This window comes from Capra hircus, chromosome 9, assembly GCF_001704415.2.
Source record: "Capra hircus breed San Clemente chromosome 9, ASM170441v1, whole genome shotgun sequence".
NCBI classification, from domain to species: domain Eukaryota; kingdom Metazoa; phylum Chordata; class Mammalia; order Artiodactyla; family Bovidae; genus Capra; species Capra hircus.
Window position 1 is genome coordinate 71,075,821 of NC_030816.1, and position 21,495 is coordinate 71,097,315.

The 21,495-nt window shown below is 40.3% G+C and overlaps 1 protein-coding gene across 1 annotated transcript in view; it reads left to right on the forward strand.

Annotated features, from left to right (window-relative positions):
• Nucleotides 1–21,495, forward strand: part of ADGB (androglobin) — a 188,449-nt gene that overhangs the window by 89,446 nt on the left and 77,508 nt on the right. Inside the window, exons 14-20 of the mRNA XM_018053314.1 lie at nt 1,383–1,416; nt 2,813–2,996; nt 4,291–4,354; nt 8,781–8,883; nt 11,034–11,175; nt 12,749–12,863; nt 16,943–17,110. Coding sequence (XP_017908803.1) covers nt 1,383–1,416; nt 2,813–2,996; nt 4,291–4,354; nt 8,781–8,883; nt 11,034–11,175; nt 12,749–12,863; nt 16,943–17,110 — 810 coding nt within the window. The remainder of the gene's footprint in view (nt 1–1,382; nt 1,417–2,812; nt 2,997–4,290; nt 4,355–8,780; nt 8,884–11,033; nt 11,176–12,748; nt 12,864–16,942; nt 17,111–21,495) is intronic.

Sequence of the window (21,495 nt, forward strand, 5' to 3'; positions counted from 1 at the left end):
CTTTCTTGCTTCCCACGCTGTCTGTGAACCCAGATCTGGAGATTTTTCATTTAATTTCTCCACTTAAATCAAGCTCCAATGTCCTATTTAGGCTGAAGAAGGATAGATGCTAAACCAGAAGGGATTAGGGAGAAGTGGGGACTTGTCTGTTCCTTATATAGACTTTCAACCCACCCCATTATTTTCAGCCTGTATCTCATTTCCTCCTTTTCAGTTCAGTTTAGTCACTCAGATGTGTCCAACTCTTTGCGACCCCATGGACTGCAGCAGGCCAGGCCTCCCTGTCCATCACCAGCTCCTGGAGTTCACTCAAACTCATGTCCATCGAGTCGGTGATGCCATCCAACCATCTCATTTTCTGTGGTCCCCTTCTCCTCCTGCCTTCAATCTTTCCCAGCATCAGGGTCTTTTGAATGAGTCAGTTCTTCACATCAGGTGGCCAAAATACTGGCGTATTCTCCTTCTCAGATGCCTGCTAATTGTTTCTGGGCTTTTAAGGCTTGGATGGGCTTGCTTCTCACTAACACTTCATATTCAATTATCTCTACTCTGTTTTCTTCTCCACCCACTTTACATCATCCAAAATATTGTTAGCATCACCCACCACTAGTCTGTATAAATTTATACAATTTTATCTTTTAAATTATTTTCATTGTGTTTTAGAAATAGCAGACTACTACATGTGCATTCAATGTATTTTCCTGTTAAAAGTTTGAGAAACCATTTTTAATACTTTGAAATAATCCTCTCTAGTTTCTGTATGTGTGCTTAGTCACTCAGTCATGTCCAACTCCTGCAACCCCATGGACTGTAGCCCACCAGGCTTCTCTGTCCATGGGATTCTCCAGGCAAGAATACTGGAGTGGGTTGCCATCTCCTTCTCCAGGGGATCTTCCTGACCCAGGAATCAAACCCAGGTCTCCTGCATTGCAGGCAGACTCTTTACTGACTGAGCTACAAGGGAAGGCCCACTAGTTTCTTATAGTAACCATTAATCATAATCTCATTTTAGTCAATCAGTATAAATTATTGGTGTATAAATTATAAATTATCAGTGCCTCATACCATCTAACATATCTACTCAGGGATATTATTGTTTTAATTTAAATTTTCTTATAAGATTCAAACAGGTAATAAGCTCATACGAGCAGTATTTTAATGTCACAAATGTAAACTCTCACTCAAATTCACATCTTTCGGATTTTAAGGTTGAAAAAAAATTCCATTTTGCTGTACGTTTTAGTAAGGATTTAGAGAAATTTCGATTTCTCCAGTGTTTAGAAGACTGTATGAACCCTTTTAAAAACCGTGGTGCTTTAGAGAGCAGTCATGTTTTGTTGAACTGATAAATGATTTCTCAGTATGTTCCTTTCAATTCACAGGGAAATGTTGCTTCACAACCTGTACTCGGAAAAGGTAAATCAATAATCTCCTCATGACTTTTTTCTCAGATATCACAATACAAAGGGGTCTCTGCTTCCTGACAGCTTCTTGCTCTCCCTTCTCCTGTTCCCAGCACCCCTCCCCTCACCCCAAGGTCTCCTCTGATGTGTAGAGTCTAATCTGCTCCCGGCTAGAAAAATCAGATGATCACACTCGTTAAATTCAAGCTTAAAGTCAACATGAAAGACAATCTGATTAAAGCCCCATGAGTCATGCTCATGTGTTTTAATGCATGCACATTGGATCAAAGCACTGAAACCACTGCAGATTCCTCAGTTCCTGAATAATGACTTGTGTGTATAAAAGTGTGAGTTGCTCAGCCACGTCTGACTCTGTGACCCCATGGACTTTTGTTGCTCGGTCTTGCCTGACCCTGTGTGACCCCATGGAGTGCCACCAGACTCCTCTGTCCATGGGATTCTCCAGGCAAGATTACTGGAGTGGGTTGCCATACCCTTCTCCCGGAGATCTTCCCAACCCAGGGAGCGAACTCCCAAGGCTCAAATCCAAAAACAGTGTTGTGTGGCATGTGTATATATAACATTGTGGTTCCAGAAAGTGTACAGGAAATTTATGGCCTTGATAAACATAAAATAAGATTGCAGAATCACTGACTATGGAGATCAATTGTCCTATAGAAAGATAACAGTCACCATAGATCTTTCAAGTTTTTGTTTCTTCTTCTGTTGTCTGGGTCATCCCATCGCTTAATGTCAGTTTATAGCAGATTTTACATGCATTGTTCAGTTGCTAAGTCATGTCTGACTCTTTGTGCCCCCATAAACTGTAGCATGTCGGACTTCCCTATCTTTCATTACCTCCCTGAGTTTGCTCAAACTCATGTCCATTGACTCAGTGATGCCACCCAACCATCTCATTCTCTGTTGTCCCCTTCTCCTCTTCCCCTCAATCTTTCCCAGCATCAGGGTCTTTTCTGGTGAGTCATCTCTTCACATCAAGTGGCCAACATATTGGAGCTTCAGCTTCAGCATCAGTCCTTCCAGTGAATATTCAGGGTTGATTTCCTTTAAGAGTGACTGGTTTGATCATACATAAAGCATAAGCAGCTAAAACCTGTTATAACTTTACAATCTCTAAGGAATGTGTGCACAAATTTATAAAAGGGTTTTCAGATTTTTCTGGACACTCTGCTTGCAAGGTAGGATTAAATTCTCCTGAGCGTATGAAAATGGGTCTCTGCATGGACCTCTACAAATCTGAGGCCTGCATGGAAATGACTATCTCAGGAAATATTTTCTCAAAAACAGACTTCAGTATGTGAGCTCCCCTCTACTGTTTTCCACACCTTAATAACTTAGTATTTCACACCTTAGGTGTGTTTGACACTGTTGTCTTCTGCTCTGCACAGATGAACCAGCAGACTATGGAGTCAATGGCACAGTCCATCCAGCTGAAGGAGTCAGTTTGGAAAAAGATTTGATCAGCCAGACAACAGCAACACAGGAAAAATCACAGGAGGAACTTACAACAATAAATAACAGTGTTTCTAAAGAAATATGGTTGGATTTTGAAGACTTCTGTGTATGCTTTCAGTAAGTATAAATTTTATGTGTGTGTGTAATATAGCAAATATATAAGCCTTTGATTTTTAGCTTTCATTTAAAAGAGTTAAACCAGTGTTAGTCTAGTGTTGATCTAATAGTAAACAAAAATATTAGAAGGAAATATGGGTGAGTTGATTGTCCACACAAAGCATGAGTAGCCAAACCAGTCTCAGGCCAATTTCAGCCTCTTCTCAAAGACTTATTTTTTGTTTAAGTTTATTCACCGAGAGAGATCATTTGCGTCCCTGTCAGGCAACTAGTTATTATTTTTCCCAGCTTTATTTATGTACAATTGACAGGTAAAATTATAAATACTTAGTATGCATGGAGGATGGATGAACTGGGAGATTAAGACTGACATATATACACTGCTGCTGCTGCTAAGTCACTTCAGTCATGCCCGACTCTGTGTGACCCCATAGACGGCAGCCCACCAGACTCCCCCGTCTCTGGGATTCTCCAGGCAAGAACACTGGAGTGGGTTGCCATTTCCTTCTCCAATGCATGAAAGTGAAAAGTGAAAGTGAAGTTGCTCAGTTGCGTCCAACCCTCAGTGACCCCATGGACTGCAGCCTTCCAGGCTCCTCCGTCCATGGGATTTTCCAGGCAAGAGTACTGGAGTGGGGTGCCATTGCCTTCTCTGGACACATATACACTACCATATGTAAAATAGATGTGGGAACCTGCTATATAGTACAGGGAGCTTAGCTGAGTGCTCTGTGATGACCTAGAGGGGTGAAGTGGGAGGGAGGCTCCAGAAGGAGGGGATATATGTACACATATAGCTGTTTCACTTCATTGTAATAGCAGAAACTAACACAACTTTGTAAAGCAATTATACACACACACAAAAATGTGTACATGGTGATGAATTAAAACACATACATATTATGAAAGATCCCCCCATCCATTTCATTAACATATCTATCACCTCATATGTTTACCTTCTTATTTTGTGTGAGAACATATAAGTTCTGTTCTTTGAGCACATTTTAATTATACAATGTAGTGTTATCAACAATACTCACCATATTTTACGTTAGATCTTCAAACCTTAATTCATCTTGTAACAGAAAATTTGTACTCTTTTTACCAATCTCTTCTTGTTTTCCCCACCCTCAGCCCTGGCAACCATGTTTTCCCTCTCTGAGTTGTTATCATTTCTTGTAATTTTCATCTATCTTTACCTGTTTTGCCTATAATTATTCATGTCTGAGAAACTTAATATGTAGTACTAGTCTGTTGCATATAATGACAATAACCTGTTATAAATGTTTTTCAGGACTCTATATATTTTCCACAAACCAAGTTCATATTGCCTTAACTTTCAAAAATCAGAATTCAAGGTAAATACATTATGATATCTTCTCTTTCACTTCTTAAATTTTTGATGGAATCATGCTAGTGAAAAACACTTTCAAATTTATCAAGCATTTCTAAACTTCTAATATAATTGTATTTTAAAAATTGTTAGAGTCTTCTACTAATTGCTTACCCAGACAATAAGCAAAATTCTGCTACCTGGTATTTCCAACTGTGATCCATCTGATTACGTTGCAGCAGTTCAACCCTGAGATGCATTATTCTATAAATTCACACTAAGGAAATTTTAACTTATAAATAAAGGGAGGAAAAGCACAAAAAATTCACTATGCATGCTTGCATGCTAGGTCTCTTTAGTCATGTCCAACTCTTTGCAACCCTATGGACTGTAGCCCGCCAGGCTCCTCTGTCCAGGGGATTCTCCAGGCAAGAGTACTGGAGTGGATTGCCAAGCCTCCCTCCGACGGATCTTCACAGCCCAGGGATCAAACCGACATCTCATATGTCTTCTGGTAATTAATGTTCACTAACTTGCACACAATTCCTAAAACATAAGCACATTTTCACTATCATTTTTGCTATATCAGCCCACATTCTTGCCTCTGCTTGAAATTAATTCACGTTAGTCCTGCCCACTGCTTGAAGTTCATTCCCCTTCCTCTGGCCAGTGTCTACAAGTCCCTCAGAGCAGCACGGATGCCATGAGACCTCCTTCCCTGGCCATAGAGTCCGAGCCAAGTATGCTCTCTCCATGCATTCCGTGTGACTGTCCACACTCAAACACTTTCCTCCCTCCATCCTGACTGTATGGTCTTTCCTCTGTGTTCCTCCGCCTACCTGTCCACTTCATGTCAGCATCTTAAGGAGGATTCTGTCCTTGTCTTTACTGTTGCAGTACAGGCCCTAGAATGAAGTAGAAACTTGGTTTAAAAAAAAAATTGTTGAATGAATTAATGAGCAAGTCTCACATGGAGTAGAATTTTGGAGAAGATGATGAAATGTATCCTGGGAAACTAAATTACACTGAAACGTGCTTGTTGCTTGTATGGGGCCATGCAAGCAATAACAGTGATAACTTAACATCTCGCTGAGCTAATGCAGAGCTGGGGGAAGTAAGAAGGCTTGGAGATGACTTCTTCCTTTGCACTTGTATGAAATGAAAATGCAGACAGAGAGAAAAAACCTTTTTGAGCATCCCTCAAGAGGTACTTTGTAGCTGGTTGCCTGCTCTGAAAGTACGAATCAGCTCTGTACTAGTGACTGGGGCTGGCAGAATGACTGACCTGGCTCGGTAATCTGTCTACAAAAAATACCCAGAGGAATGCTTTGACTTTATGAAGATAAAAAAAACAAACAAAGCAAAAGCAAACAAACAAAACCCAAACTGTTAATTGAGAATAGCAGAACCCAGTGTGTGGTATGCTATGTATTCACCATTTACAGTTAATTTAGGAATGTCATCAGATTCAAATTACTGGCAACAGTTAAATGATTGTCATTTATAGGTGCCTCCTCTGTTCCCAGCCTTGAACTAGGTTCTTTTTTGCATCAACTCTTCAAGGCAAACCCAATGAAAATACTATTATTATTATCAATTTTAAGGTTAGGAAACTGAGGCAGACCAGGTTTGGGTAAAATGCCCAAGACCACCAAACTAGTAAGTGGCACAAACATCAGGAGAACCAGATTTGTCCTCAGTGAAGCCTGTGCCTTTCTCACTACTAAAGCAGATCCATGGCTCTGGAGCCAGACTGCCTGGTTTTGAATGCAGATTTCACCTGGGATAAGACTCTGCCTCAGTTTACTTATTTATACAATGGCAGTGAGAGACCTACATCAGAGTTGAGAAAGGAATGAGAGAATTTGTGTAAAACACTTAGAAGAATGCCTAATACTTAGTAAGTGAAATGCTAGCTGTCATTATTATTACTGAGAGCATTTGGCACATGAGTTTTTGTTATACATTGCCACCCTAATATGTGTGTGTGTGTGTGTGTGTGTGTGTGTGTGTGTTTGGACATTTTTATGAAGTGATGGTAAATACAGAATTTTATTTTCCTTTTAAAGTTCCAGCTTGGCAAAATAAAATGACAGCATCCATTATGAGTCCCTTCATCCCCCTGAATTTTTTCTTTTTAACATCAATGGTCTGAGAAAATGATGACTTAGAGGATATTGTTAGTACCCAAAATTAACGGCCTTTAGTTTGGACTGCCTATGGTCTGAGGCTAGGCAGTCGTGATTTAGGGGCTTTCCTGGTGGCTCAGATGGTAAAGAATCTGCCTGCAATACAGGAGACCCAGATTCAATACCTGAGTAGGAAAGATCCTCTGGAGAAGGGCATGGCAATCCACTCCAGTATTCTCGCCTGGAGAACCCCACACACAGATGAGCCTGGTAGGCTACAGTCCATGAGGTTGCAAAGAATCAGACACGACTGAGCAACTAACACTTTCACTCTTAGTCCTGATTTTAGTGGCCACAGGCACTGCCTGCTGAACTAGGAACACAGAGTCTGAGGCTTGTCCTGTGCACACCCTTTAGCTGTCTTCATGGGTGATGTCATGGGAGCTGGCAGGGGCTTGCAAAGACGGCTCATGCCCGCACCAGGGCAGATTCCCTTCATGTGGCCTCCAGGGCCACCTCGTCTTCAAATTCTCAGACAATTTAAAATGATGGCAAATGAGTTATAGGTAGAGCCTCCTCCTTGCTCACACAGGCTACACTGGCAAATCCAAGGTCCTTCAGAGTTTTAGACAGGGAGTATTTGAAACAACTGCCTCTATCACCAACATGTTGCAGACAAAAGAAAACAAAAGAAAATTAAAGTGTCAAATGCTAACTATTGGAAAACTGAGTGATGCAATCATTTTAAATAGTTACATTGCATCAAACATTTCTAGGAATCTTATTATACTTGATTATTAAGGATTTCTTTTTCACAATATAGCTTGGGTTTTTTTGCATTTCAACTTGTTATTTAAATATTGTTGTAAAATAATATAGAAAGCCTTAAATTATGCTGCTGCTGCTGCTGTCACTTCAATCGTGTCCAACTCTGTGCGACCCCATGGACGGCAGCCCACCAGGCTCCGCCGTCCCTGGGATTCTCGAGGCAAGAACACTGGAGTGGGCTGCCATTTCCTCCTCCAATGCATGAAAGTGAAAAGTGAAAGTGAAGTCGCTCAGTCATGTCCGACTCTTCACGACCCCATGGACTGCAGCCCACCAGGCTCCTCCGTCCATGGGATTTTCCAGGCAAGAGTACTGAAATGGGGTGCCATTGCCTTAAAGTATAATGACATTAAATTAACACATTTACCATACACCATCAGTCAAAATTATGTTGAAGACTGGGAAATTGAAGTGCAGTAATAGCACAATAATTGAAAGGCCAACATTGGAGTTAGGTATTAGTAGATAGACAGACTTACTTTTTTGAATTTCAGCTGTGCTACTTGCAAGCTTTGTGACCTTTGAAGAATTACTTACCCTCTCTGTATTTCAGTTTCTTCATCCATAATTATAGATGTTAATAGTACCTACCTAAGATGGATTGAAATCATATTCATGTAATCCTTATGTGCCTGTCCACTAAGAGATATTCCAGTTTCGCTCAATATTTTCTTGCATGCCTCAAGCAAAAATCCAGCTTAGTTCTGGAGTGGGTAGCCTTTCCCTTCTCCAGGGGATCTTCCCAACCCAGGGAATAAACCCATGTCTTCCACATTGCAGGAAGATTCTTTACCAGCTGAGCCACAAGGGAAGCCCCCAGTTTGGTTCATTAGCATGCAATGGGCATAATTCTGAAGACCTTGTAGAATGAAGGAGTAATAGCAAAAACCACCAAGCAGCATGTGCTTAATCACTCAGTTGTGTGTCACTCTTTGTGACCCTCAAGGACTGTAGCCAGGCTCCTCTGTCCAGAGGATTCTCCAGACAAGAATACTGGAGTGGATTGCCATGCCCTTCTTCAAAGGATCTTCCCAACCATTGGGCTGAACCCAGGTCTCCCTCATTGCCTGCAGATTCTTTACCATCTGAGCCGACAGGGAAGCCCAAGTAGCCTACCTTAATACATTTCTATTCTCTCCCTGTTTACTTATCAGGGACCTATTTTCTGAGCACTGCTCAGCTATAGGCTCAATTTCTTCCTCTACTGTCGTTTCTGGAACAAACATACCCCCTTTCTTTACTCACTGAGGAGAGATTTGGCTCTCTCTGATATGGTGGCCGGTCTCAGTGTCTGCAGACATGGGTTCCATGGACTGCTGCCAGCATGCACCAGTGTGATTTTCTTCCTTTCATTAAATCTGTAAAGTACTTGTTGTGGTGTCTAGAACACACTAAATGCTCTATGAATGTCAGGTATTGTACTTTCATTAGAATTGGGAAATACCAGCAGGAACAGGCTGATACGAAATGCAACAATTAGTCTATTTCTTGCAGTTTTCAGATGAACGTGTGTCCTATCACCTATTCATGGACAGTTTAAAGCCCATTGAACTGCTGATCTGCTTTTCTGCATTGGTACGCTGGGGAGAATCTGGAGGTAAGAGGGCCATGAGAAAATTACAGTCTGAAAGCCCAGCTCACTTTCTATTCGGGGGAAACGTATACTACAAATTTTAGACACCTAATGAAGGAACTTATTCCCCCTCTAGACCTCCTAAGATCTTCCTGCTCCTCTGACATCAATGAGTATGCTCACTCTTGCCACCCATCTCTCTTTGTTCTGGTCATATGATCACCTCTTATGCACACCTAGTCCCTCTGTTTCTCTTTCCCCTTATACATGTCATCATTCTTGATTCTTTAAAAATCTTTTAAAAATCACAAGCTCTTTCTTCTTCAATTTGACTCTTCCAAAGGCCTTTATCTCATCCTGCCCTGGGCCCCTACTATCATGGTTTTATTTAGACTTTATTGTACTAATAACTGTATTATCTCAATCAATCTTAAGCTCTCTGACCCCCACCTGAAGCTCCAGTTCACTCTCTCTAGAATTCCCACCCCTACAATTCTTGGGCTGAATGGGGACCACCATTCATCAACCTGACAACTTTTTCTGTGTCCACCCTCATCAGATCCTTATTTCTCTGAGTCCCAACCCAGTTTCCGTGGGCCCTCATTGTATTTATTGATGTTTCTTCACATGTGCCCTCAACACAAGTGCTTTCTTATCCTTTCAAGTTATGTTCCTGACAAAACCCTAATACTGGTTGAAAATATCTCTGTGCCTGACCTGGGGTTGCATCAGAGCAGCTGGGTGTAACTGAAGAAAAAAATTCCTACTACCTAGCCCCATTTTAAATTGAGGACCACAAACCTCAAAAAGAACGAACAAAAAAATGACCTAAGCACTGTGAACATTCCCCAAGTTCATTCATCCTCCAAACTTTCATTCTTATGGATGGTTATTGCAAACCTGCAGATCTCTCTCCATCTCCAAATCTCCGATTCCCACTCCATCCTTCCTCACTGAAAAGATAGAAGAGATCAGAAATGACCTACTCTTCTCCTCATATTGAACTCTCTGAAGCTCTAATCACCTTTCCTTCCTATTCTAACAGAGAGACTGTTTCTTTTCTTCTCTAAGGCCGGTTTCTTGTGAACACATGCACAAATGCACAAAACAGTATTCTTTGATTGACTTGTTTTACTAAAGCATTTATATGTAACTCAAATGAACAGCTCTGACCCTGCACAGGTATAAATATTTGCTGCATGCTTAATATTGAATTTCTTGCCTACCTTGATGGCAGAGACTATGGTTTTCCTACTGAGATATACCCAATGTTTTAAGTGGTATCAGATGTGTAGCAGGTAGGCAATAAATATTTGTTGAATAAACTTTCGAGACTTCAGCGGTGTGATTTTAGTATGTCTACCTAACCAACAGTTCCTAAGCTGCACCACATCCTAGAACACTGAAACTCCAAATGCATGGAAGTGTTTCAGATTACATGGTGGCCTGTAACATTAGCTTGAGGGTTAGCTGCAAAACAAGGTAAGAAGTATTTTGCCCTCAGCTACCAATGAAGAATAATATTTTCTACCCATTTTCAGATTTTAAAAAGTTAATTAAAATTTAATTAGATTGTTTTAATTAATTTACAAAATACAATTAAATTTAAAAGGTTAATTTAATTGAAATGAAAGTTTTGTTAATTATGTTATTTCTCCACACACTTAAAGCTAAGAATCAAAGGTAAAAAACTTAGATAAAATGTAGCATATTTTGCCCTTGTTTTGACACTTTCTTAGGAAAATCTCTAATTTCCCCAGATATAGTAATTTTCCTCCTTTAAAATTGCATCCAGCAGGATATTGTGATTGCTGCTCTACATAAGAAAAGCAGTGGTATACTACAGTGAAATATCCCTGGCTGACCTCTTTTTTCCTAACTTTTCCATTCCTGGTTTCTTCAGCTGGGGGAATGACTATGAGGAGAAAATTAGGAATAGGAATGAAGATCTTGCTTCCTCTCGAGTATTATTTCCCATAACTATTTACCCAGCATAATTTCTAATGTTTTATGAGCATTTTCAGAATATGTCTAATTGTTGGTTGTTGTTAATATTATTATAATTATGTTATTATTATTAATGTCATATTGATAAAAAGCAATACTAGTGATGGCCAACTATACTCTCACAATCGAATTTTATATATATATAATTTTTTTAACTTTTCCTAAAGCTTTAACAAAGAACAGCCCTCCCATAGAGCCTGGACTACTTACAGTTGAGACGGTTTCTTGGAAATCTCTGAAGCCACGTGATCTTGTTGTGACAATTCACACCTATGCTACCAAGGCTACAGTGGTTCGCCTGCCTGTTGGGTATGGAGTGACTTTATTTTTCCCATACTAAGAATTATTTGATGACTTGTAAACTTTTGACTACTAGATAATGAAACAATATGGAATCTAATATGTTGTTTCCTACAGTGATTTCATAAAGTATAGGTCTATCATCATGATTCTTGAGAAAAATAATTCTGGGAATGAATAAACTGAAGAAACGCTGTACCTTTTGGAAGATGCATAATTGTCAAAGAATCTGAAACATCTTTAGTAAAGAGTACATTTTAAATGTGTTTAACCCAGTATTTCCTAAAATTAATTTATTAAAATGATCTTTTTGTTTTATTATGCCATAGTTCTTAATAAGGACCATGACTTTATTTAAAAACAGGCTGAAAAACAGCATTTTTTCTATAAATCTATAGTTTAACCGTAATTATTTTTAATTTTACCTGTAGCTTTATTTTAAATTAAGATATAATAGGTTAAACACATCACATTTTCCATTTTAAAGAAAAGATATAGAATTGAAAAGTTTTCATGATTTTTGATAAGTAAAGTTCAAAATATTACATCATATTTCAGATAAGATAAATATTTTGCTGAATTCCCCAAGATCAATCATGATAATTCTATGATTAATGAAAAGCTATGGCTCTTATTCAAAAAGCAAAACCCAAGCAACAAAATAAAGTGCTAAAATAATCTATGGCAAGCATCAAATATTCCTAGAGGAATAATGAATTTTAAAAATACTATATTTTTTACATCTCCCCTAAAAACTCTAGTATGGAAAGATTCTTCCAAAAATCATTATTCTGTCTGAGTGCTCATTCATCAAGATGACCAAGGATGGAGAACTGATAAACAATCTACTTTTATCTGGGCTTCCCTGCTGGCTCAGACAGCAAAGAATCAGCCTGCAGTGCAGGAGACCTGGGTCCAGTCTCTGGGTCAGGAAGATCCCCTGGAGAAGGGAATGGCAAACCACTCCAGTATTCTTGCCTGGAGAATTCCATGGACAGAGGAGCCTGGCTGACTACACTGCAGTCGATGGGGTCACAAAGAATAGGATACAACTGAGCAGCTAAACGCTTTCACAGTTTACTACTCCTATCTACATTTCCCCCCAACAGGGACCTAAGCAGCCACCAGGAAGGTTTAAGACATGCTCTCAGTCCTCTCCATGGTGCTACAACCTGGTAGGAGGGACATAAGCAACATACATGAAGCTATGCATTTGTGAGAAAATGACTATGAAATCTACAAAGCACTTGGCCAATGTGAATTATTACTGTTGTGAGGGGGAAATCGGGACCAGTGTTTTGCAATATGTCTGCAGTGCATGGGAGATGTCTCCAACATGTACAACTTTGTCATTTAGTGTGACCACTTTTATCCAACATAATTAGTGAAATGTAGATTCCATGCTCTCTGAGCGTTCTTTCAGAGTAAAAATTCATCGGTCATTACCTCATCTGTGTTACAAAATTCAGCCCATACTAACCTCTGACTTCATTTGAGCACAAAGTATCATCAAGAAGCTAGCAGAGGCAAGGACTACAACAGAGGAGAGCCTCGATCTGTATCTAGTGTCCACTCTCTTTAGGAGACACATGCTGCTCTTCACTGCATACTCCCCCGTGGGCCACTCCATACACATCTGCAGCATGGTGACCTTCGTCATTGGGGATGAAGATGTTGTGCTACCCAACTTTGAGCCGGTAAATTGGTTAGCAACTGTGATTTGTGTGTGCGTGCTTTAGTTTCAAAGATCTTGAACTAAATCATATTTCTATTTGTTTATTCAACTTACTCATTTTTTTTACTTTTTAAAACTATTAAGTATATTCTGTAAGAAGCTATCAAATATGACATGTTAATAAGCAGTCTAAACTCTGTGGGGATACAAATAAAATCATTTTATTTTAAAAATAATTAATATTTTTATTTCATTTAATTTTATTTACTCACCTCTGCTCTGGTGAATTCCCTTACACATCTGTTAACACCTAAGGCAGATCCCATAGTATCAATATTATTGTTCCGTTGAGAAACATAAAGGATCAGTACAGACTTTTTCAATGCAGGTTAAGTTTTTGATATTTCATATGTTCCTTTCCTCCTTCTTTGTCCTGAGGAAGGGACTTGGATTCAGGGAGAAAGGATCCACGAAAGGGTCAGTCATTTCTTCGTCTGCTTTTAACCTCTTGGTTTTTCTAGCTCCTTGGCTCTGACAGGGTCTGAAAGAAAACAGAGATAAATAAATCTTCCTTCAGGTCCTGTCTTGGTTTAGACGTCCTCTCAAGGACATCTTTAGACATAAGCATATGCATTTTGGGAGACAAGTATTTATAGGGCCTTTCTACTGCATAATTCGGCTTTACCTGCTCCTCCAATCTATCTCCATATATCACAGCTTCATATTAGTGAGATGAGATCCACTTAGCCAGTCAGTAAATCTCTTGTCCAGAGCAGTAGCAGGATGGCTCAGAACCAACTGCATGCTCATGTTTTCATGGCCAATACGCTCCAGTGACGCGTTCTTCCCTCTGCAGGCAGTGGTCCTGAAGGATGCTACGCTCCTGTCGCGCGTTCTTCCCTCTCCAGGCACGCGTTCTTCCCTCTCCAGGCAGTGGTCCTGAAGGATAATACGCTCCAGTCACACGTTCTTCCCTCTGCAGGCAGTGGTCCTGAAGGATGCTCTATGGCTGCCCCTTCTCTTTCGGCATCACCTCTCATCAGACCTAACTCCTGCTCAGTAGACACAGAAGGATGATCATCCAGCCCATCTTCTATGTCCCTTAAAGCCTTAATTAGATTTACCCTGCTTATTTTAAATTCTTGTTTTTTCTCTTCTTTTAAAAAAATTATTTTTACTTGAATAAATCAGTGTTATCTAAAAGAAATTGTACTAAATAAAACTGTATAAAGTGAAAGTGTTAGTCACTCAGCCATGTCAGATTCTTCAAGATAACTATAAAATAAAGGCAGCCAACTTAACTGCCACCATTATATGATTTAGATGAATAATAAATATGCTTAAGTGGTAAAGAATCCTCCTGCCAATGTAAGAGACACAAGAGACTCAGGTTCAATCCCTGAGTCGGGAAGACCCCTAGAGAAGGAAATGGCACCCCACACCAGTACTCTTGCCTGGAAAATTCCATGGACAGAGGAGCCTGGTGAGATACAATCCATGGGACCTCAAAGAGTCAGACAAGCCTGAGTGACTGAGCAGGCATAATGATATTATAATATTTAAAAAAAAAAAAAAAACCTTCAGGGAACTTGGGGATTTTTAGCGCATGAGCCACCATCTCCTTGCGTGGCCCTGAAATAAACCTTTCTCTGCTTCAAACTCCAAACAAATACACACAAAAAAAATTTTTACATAGTATGGCTTATCTAGTTTGTTTCTTTTTTATTTTTTGAATTGAAGTAGAATTGATTTACAGTATCATGTTAATTTCAGCTGTTCAGCCAAGTGTTTCAGTTTTAATATATATTTTTTCAGATTATATTCCATTATAGGTTAATTAGAAGATATTGAATATTGTCCCCTGTGTTATATACTAAGTCTTTGTTTCTTATCTATTTTATATGTAGCCGTGTATATCCGTTAAACCCATACTCCTAATTTTTCCCTCCCCTACCTGTTTGCCTTTGGTTAGTCATAGTTTGTTTTCTATGCCTATGAGTCTCTCAGTTTTGTAAATAGATCCATTTGTACTTATTTATTTTACTCCACGTGTGATATTACACAGTATTTGTCTTTATGTACTTAGTCACTATGATATTCTGTAGGCCCACCCATGTTACTGCAAATGGCAGCTTTTCATTCTTCTTATGGCTGAGTAATATTCCAATACTGTATCCATGCATTGACTGATAGACATTTAGGCTGCTACTATATATAGTGCTATGAACACTGGGGTGCATATATGGAACTTAAGAGCTTTTGAACAGCAAAAGAAACCAACAAAATGAAAAGACAGTCTATGGAATTGGAGATATTTGCAAATGATGTGACTGACAAGGGGTTAATTTCCAAAATATACAAACAGCTCATACAACTCAATGTCAAAAAACAACCTAATAAAAAAATGGGCAGAAGACCTCAATAGACATTAGAAGACATTCAGAAGATTAACAGGTATATTAAAAGATGCTCAACATTATTAATTATTAGAGAAATGCAAAGCAAAACCACAATGAGGTATCACCTCACATAGGTCAAAATGGCCATCATCAAAATATCTACAAAAAATAAGTGCTGGAGAGAGTATGGAGAAAAGGAAACCTTCCTACACAGTTGGTGAGAATGTAAATTGATACAGCTACTATGTAGAACAGTATGGAGGTTCCATGGTGGTGGTGCTTTAGTCACTAATTCATGTCCAACTCTTGTGACCCCATTGACTATAGCCTGCCAGGCTCCTCTGTCCATGGAATCCTCCAGGCAAGACTACTGGAATGGGTTCCCATTTCCTTCTCCAAGGGATCTTCCTGACTCAGGAATTGAACCTGGGTCTCCTGTTGCAGGCAGATTCTTTACCAATTGAGCTACGAGGGAAGCCCTTAAAAAACTAAAAAGAGGACTACCATATGATCCAGCAATTTAGCTCCTGGACATATGTCCTGGGCTTATATTCAAAAAGATGTATGCACCCCAATGTTCATAGCAAAATTGTTTACAATAGCCAGGAAATGGAAGCAGTTTGTATCTTTAGGTGATTTAATTCCCTAATTAACTATTTGGGTCTGTGAACTCATATTTTCCTGGGATTATTGACTCCTCCATCTTATAAAAGTTATTAGGGCTGACTTTTAGGCCTCAGTAGTCTTCACTTGTAATCAAGAAGGAAAGGGGGATATAGATTGGTTCAAAAGCAGAGAGACTCAAGCTTCTGAGAGCCATCCTTGATCACTCCCAGTGCTACCACTTAACCAGGTGACTTTTCTGGTCGTGGTTTCATTTCAGGGAGAAACTATTAAGAAGAGATTTTTCCAAAGCGTTGAGGGGATTGGGAGAAGGTAGGGGGAAGTAAATGTATTAATATGGCAAGTCAATTGCCTCTGTTTTCATCAGCTTCTCACTCCATTCTCATGCTATTCCTGCTAGACTAGTCCTTAGAATTTCTACAGGGAACTGTGGAGTGATGATATTGCCCCTAAGGAAAGGGGCAAAAACAGACCTTGCAAAGTTTTCCTCCTGCATGACCCTCTTCAGGCTGCCTGTAAGCACCTTCAGCTCTGCAGCTTCTCTGTCATCTGCAACACCTCAGGGTTTTCTCCACCTTTAAAAATAAGTTCCTTCCTGATATCCCTGTCTCCTTCTTGCTTTATTGTTTCTTCAGAGTTTATAGCAGAAGGAAGTCAGAAGCCCATGCTAGTTCACCCTCTTGCCTTTTCTTTCTTTCTTTTTTTTTTTAATTGCTCTCTCCCTGAACTCTTCTCTGCCCTTCAGCCATCAGATACCACACAGCTGTCAGGCTAATTCCTAGACGTTCTTCAGAACAAAGGTTGGATATTAATACTGTGGAGAAATTGTCCCTGGCCCCCAGTGGGGTTAGTGCTCTTTCTGTGTGTTCCTACAAGAGCAAGAATCAGGTTCCTTGCTTAACATCTCTTTGATCATGACTCCTGGTGAAATACTTTGATCAAGTAAACCCTCCATAAATAACTGTTGAGTCAGTCACACAACAGATTTTTAATATATTAACAGAAACTAAATCTTTGTAAACCTAATTACACCTAAATAAATGAAAATGAAGCTGAGTACTATGCTTGGTCTTCACAGGAAAGCTACCGATTTACAGAGCAGGCTTTAACAATTTTGAAAGCTGTTGGACATGTGATTGCTAATTTCAAAGATAAGGCTAAACTTCCTGCAGCCCTGAAGGATCTGCAAACAGCTCACTACCCTATCCCCTTCCAGGATAAAGAACTAACTGCACAGCACTTCAGGGTAAGTATGTTCAGGCTATACGGTTCCTAGAAGAACATGTTCTATTTGTAATGATATATCTCATATTTGATAAGATCCCCTAAATCAGAGCTGAGAAAATGTTTTGGATGAAGACAACTTGGAAAGTGAAGACAGCAAGCAGAAATGAGAGACTAGGAAGAATGAAATGAGAAAGAAAAGCGTATTTGTTAAAGGGTGTGATAATGATTGCTGTGGGTTACTGGGGCTCAGTCCTCCAGGGGATCCTGGTGAACTGTGGAGGGTATCCCTCAGAAGCATCCTACTAAAGGATGAGGTGACTGTAATATTTATCCACCCACTCCTTCCCCACTGATAGGTGGATGCTCTCGAGGTATCAGTATTTCCTCACACTTTTAGGGCTAAGCAGCATCCTAGATTTCAGCTCAGTTCAGTCCAGTCACTCAGTTGTGTCCAACTCTTTGCGACCCCATGGACTGCAGCACGCCAGGCCTCCCGGTCCATCACCAACTCCCGGACTTTACTCAAACTCATGTCCATTGAGTCAGTGATGCCATCCAGTCATCTCATCCTCTGTTGTCCCCTTCTCCTTCTGCCTTCAATCTTCCCCAGCATCAGGGTCTTTTCCAAGGAGTCAGTTCTTCACATCAGGTGGCCAAAGGATTGGAGTTTCAGCTTCAATATCAGTCCTTCCAATAAACACCCAGGACTGATCTCCTTTAGGATGGACTGGTTGGATCTCCTTGCAGTCCAAGGGACTCTCAAGAGTCTTCTCCAACACCACAGTTCAAAAGCATCAATTCTTCGGCATTCAGCTGCCGGGGTCCAGCCCCAGTGGATCCAGGGTGATTCAAAGGTGGGGACGAAGTCGGCATCCTTGGAAAAATACATATTTAATTACAGATATATATAGAGATTAGAAATGGATAGTGTAGTAGGAAAATTAGTGGAGAAAAAGAGGCTGAATAACTTGGTTTACGTGGAATAGCATCCATGCTCCAGATGGGAATTCAGCCAGAAAAATGGGGAGCAAGAAAGAAACGACATGGGGGAATCAGTCTTTCTGGAAACTGATCCAATTTCTTTATTTTGGGGTTTGCTTATATAACTTTTGTTACACATAGGGATGAATACAGAGTCACGTGGGGGTCAGCAGTCCTGACCTCTACAAAATCAGGTGCTTCACATAAAAAGGTCTTAAGGATTTTACATCATCTTCTGGCTATGAGACCTGCTGACATTTTATGATCCTTTCTTTCTGATAACCAAAAAACTTATTTCTTCCAAGGGTGTTTTTTCTTAAACCAGGCACCACCCTCCAAATAAAGTTACATTCCTATAGGGTGAGGGTGTAGCAAGTTACAATCAAGAAAGGAATTTATTTAACCCAAGGTTAACATGATTAATCTTAAAGGTTAATACTTATTTCTCCTATATGCTAGTTATATTCATTATAAGGGCAGGGAACATGGAGATTTAGCAGCAAACATCAGCCCAACAAATGAAAATCCTTTCCCCAGTGTTCCCCTTAAGATCTATTTAGTCTTAAGATAGTGATAAAGTTACATTTTTACATAACAAGGACACAGTGATTTATAACAAAGTACAGTGATCTATTACAAAAGAGAAACTCCATTAACTCAAAAAGTCTAGTACTGCTAACCTTAAAAACTACTATATTTCCTTTCTATATTCCAAATACATTGATCAATATATTCCCAGGTGCCTAAGGATATGGAGGCCTGGCGGCAATCATTGACTCAACAATGATAAAAGCCCTATGTTAATTAAGACTTTCAAAATACTCCAAACTCTCTGTGCTGTTTATGGTTGAGAGGTAGTAAACAATCATGTGCGTAGTGGCAGGAGTATGGATAATCCTGTCGCACAAGCTAGTTTGCCAGCAGAGAGGTTTGACCTGAGACACCCTTGTCCCACCCAGGGCAGGGAATTAGCAGCAATTATTGGCACAACAAATGAAAAAACCCTTCACCAATATAATTCCTAACCAACCCACTATACTGACAATTTCCAACTTCCCAAAGGAATTTGCCTTTAGCAAGTCTAAAATGTCTCGTGCCTCTCAGGTTGGGAGGCTGTAAACAATCACAAGTGGCCGGACAAACCTATACAGTTGGGCTAGATAACCTTCAGAGGAGTCCGTAAGCTGAAACACTCTTGTCATGCCCAGGAATTTTTATTGCCTTGGAGCTGCACATTTACTCCTTCTCTGAGAGAAACGGCTATGGGGGAGAGCGCCCCTTAAAGTCAGAGGTGTAGGTGAGAGCATAAAACACACTCTGGTTTTGGGGTAGATGCTCGGGAACAGGGGGTTTCCTGAGGCTTGATCATGCCTTTGCATATGCCAAGCCTCCTTCCTCATGACCTTTGCCATGGGCAGAGTTCCTCACACTGGCCCCCGGCATTCAGCTTTCTTTATGGTCCAACTCTCACATGGCCACTGGAAAAAACCATAGCTTTGACTAGGCAGACCTGTGTTGGCAAAGTAATGTCTCTGCTTTTTAATATGCTGTCTAGGTTGGTCATAGCTTTTCTTCCAAGGAGTAAGCATCTTTTAATTTCATGGCTGCAGTCACCATCTGCAGTGATTTTGGAGCCCCCAAAAATAAAGTCTGACACTGTTTCCACTGTTTCCCCATCTATTTCCAATGAAGTGATGGGACCAGATGCCATCATCTTCATTTTCTGAATGTTGAGTTTTAGCCAACATTTTTGCTCTCCTCTTCTACTTTCATCAAGAGGCTTTTTAGTTCCTCTTCACTTTCTGCCATAAGGGTGGTGTCATCTGCATATCTGAGGTTATTGATATTTCTCCTGGCAATGTTTGATTCCAGCTTGTGCTTCATCCAGCCCAGCATTTCTCATGAGGTACTCTGCATATAAGTCAAATAATCAGGGTGACGATATACAGCCTTGACATACTCCTTTCTTGATTTTGAACCAGTCTGTTGTTCCATGTCCAATTCTAACTGTTGCTTCCTTACCAGCATACAGATTTCTCAAGAGGCAGGTCATGTGGTCTGGTATTCCCATCTCTTGAAGAATTTTCCACAGTTTGTTGTGATCCACACAGTCAAAGGCTTTAGCATAGTCAATAAAGCCGAAGCAGATGTTTTTCTGGAGCTCTCTTGCTTTTTTTGGTGATCCAATGGATGTTGGCAATTTGATCTCTGGTTCCTCTGCCTTTTCTAAATCCAGCTTGAACATCTGGAATTTCATAGTTCACATACTGTTGAAGCCTGGCTTGGAGAATTTTGTGCATTATTTTGCTAGCATGTAAGACAAGTGCAGGTCAGGAAGCAAAAGTTACAAGTGGACATGGGACAACAGACTGGTTCCAAATAGGAAAAGGAGTACATCAAGGCTGTATATTGTCACCCTGCTTATTTAACTTATATGCAGAGTACATCATGAAAATGCTGGATTGGAAGAAACGCCAAGCTGGATTCAAGATTGCTGGGAGAAATATCAATAACCTCAGATATGCAGATGATACCACCCTTATGGTAGAAAGTGAAGAGAAGCTAAAAAGCCTCTTGATGAAAGTGAAAGAGGAGAGTGAAAAAGTTGGCTTAAAGCTCAACATTCAGAAAACGAAGATCATGGCATCCAGTCCCATCACTTCATTGGAAATAGATGGGCAAACAGTGGAAACAGTGGCAGACTTTATTTTTTGGGGCTCCAAAATCACTGCAGATGGTGACTGCAGCCATGAAATTAAAAGACGCTTACTCCTTGGAAGAAAAGTTATGACCAACCTAGATAGCACATGCAAAAGTAGAGACATTGCTTTGCCGACTAAGGTCCATCTAGTCAAGGCTATGGTTTTTCCTGTGGTCATGTATGGATGTGAGAGTTGGACTGTGAAGAAGGCTGAGCACCGAAGAATTGATGCTTTTGAACTGTGGTGTTGGAGAAGACTCTTGAGAGTCCCTTGGACTGCAAGGAGATCCAACCAGTCCATTCTGAAGGAGATCAGCCCTGGGATTTCTTTGGAAGGAATGATGCTAAAGCTGAAGCTCCAGTACTTTGGCCACCTCATGCGAAGGTTTGACTCATTGGCAAAGACTCTGATGCTGGAAGGGATTGGGGGCAGGAGGAGAAGGGGACGACAGAGGATGAGATGCCTGGATGGCATCTCTGATTTGATGGATGTGAGTCTGAGTGAACTCCAGGAGCTGGTGATGGACAGGGAGGCCTGGTGTGCTGCGATTCATGGGGTCGCAAAGAGTCGGACACGACTGAGCGACTGAACTGAACTGAAAATGAGTGCAATTATGCTGTGGTTTGGAGATTCTTTGGATTGCTTTTGTTTTGGATTTGAATGAAAACTGACCTTGACCACTCCTGTGGCCACTGCTGAGTTTTCCATATTTGCTGGCATA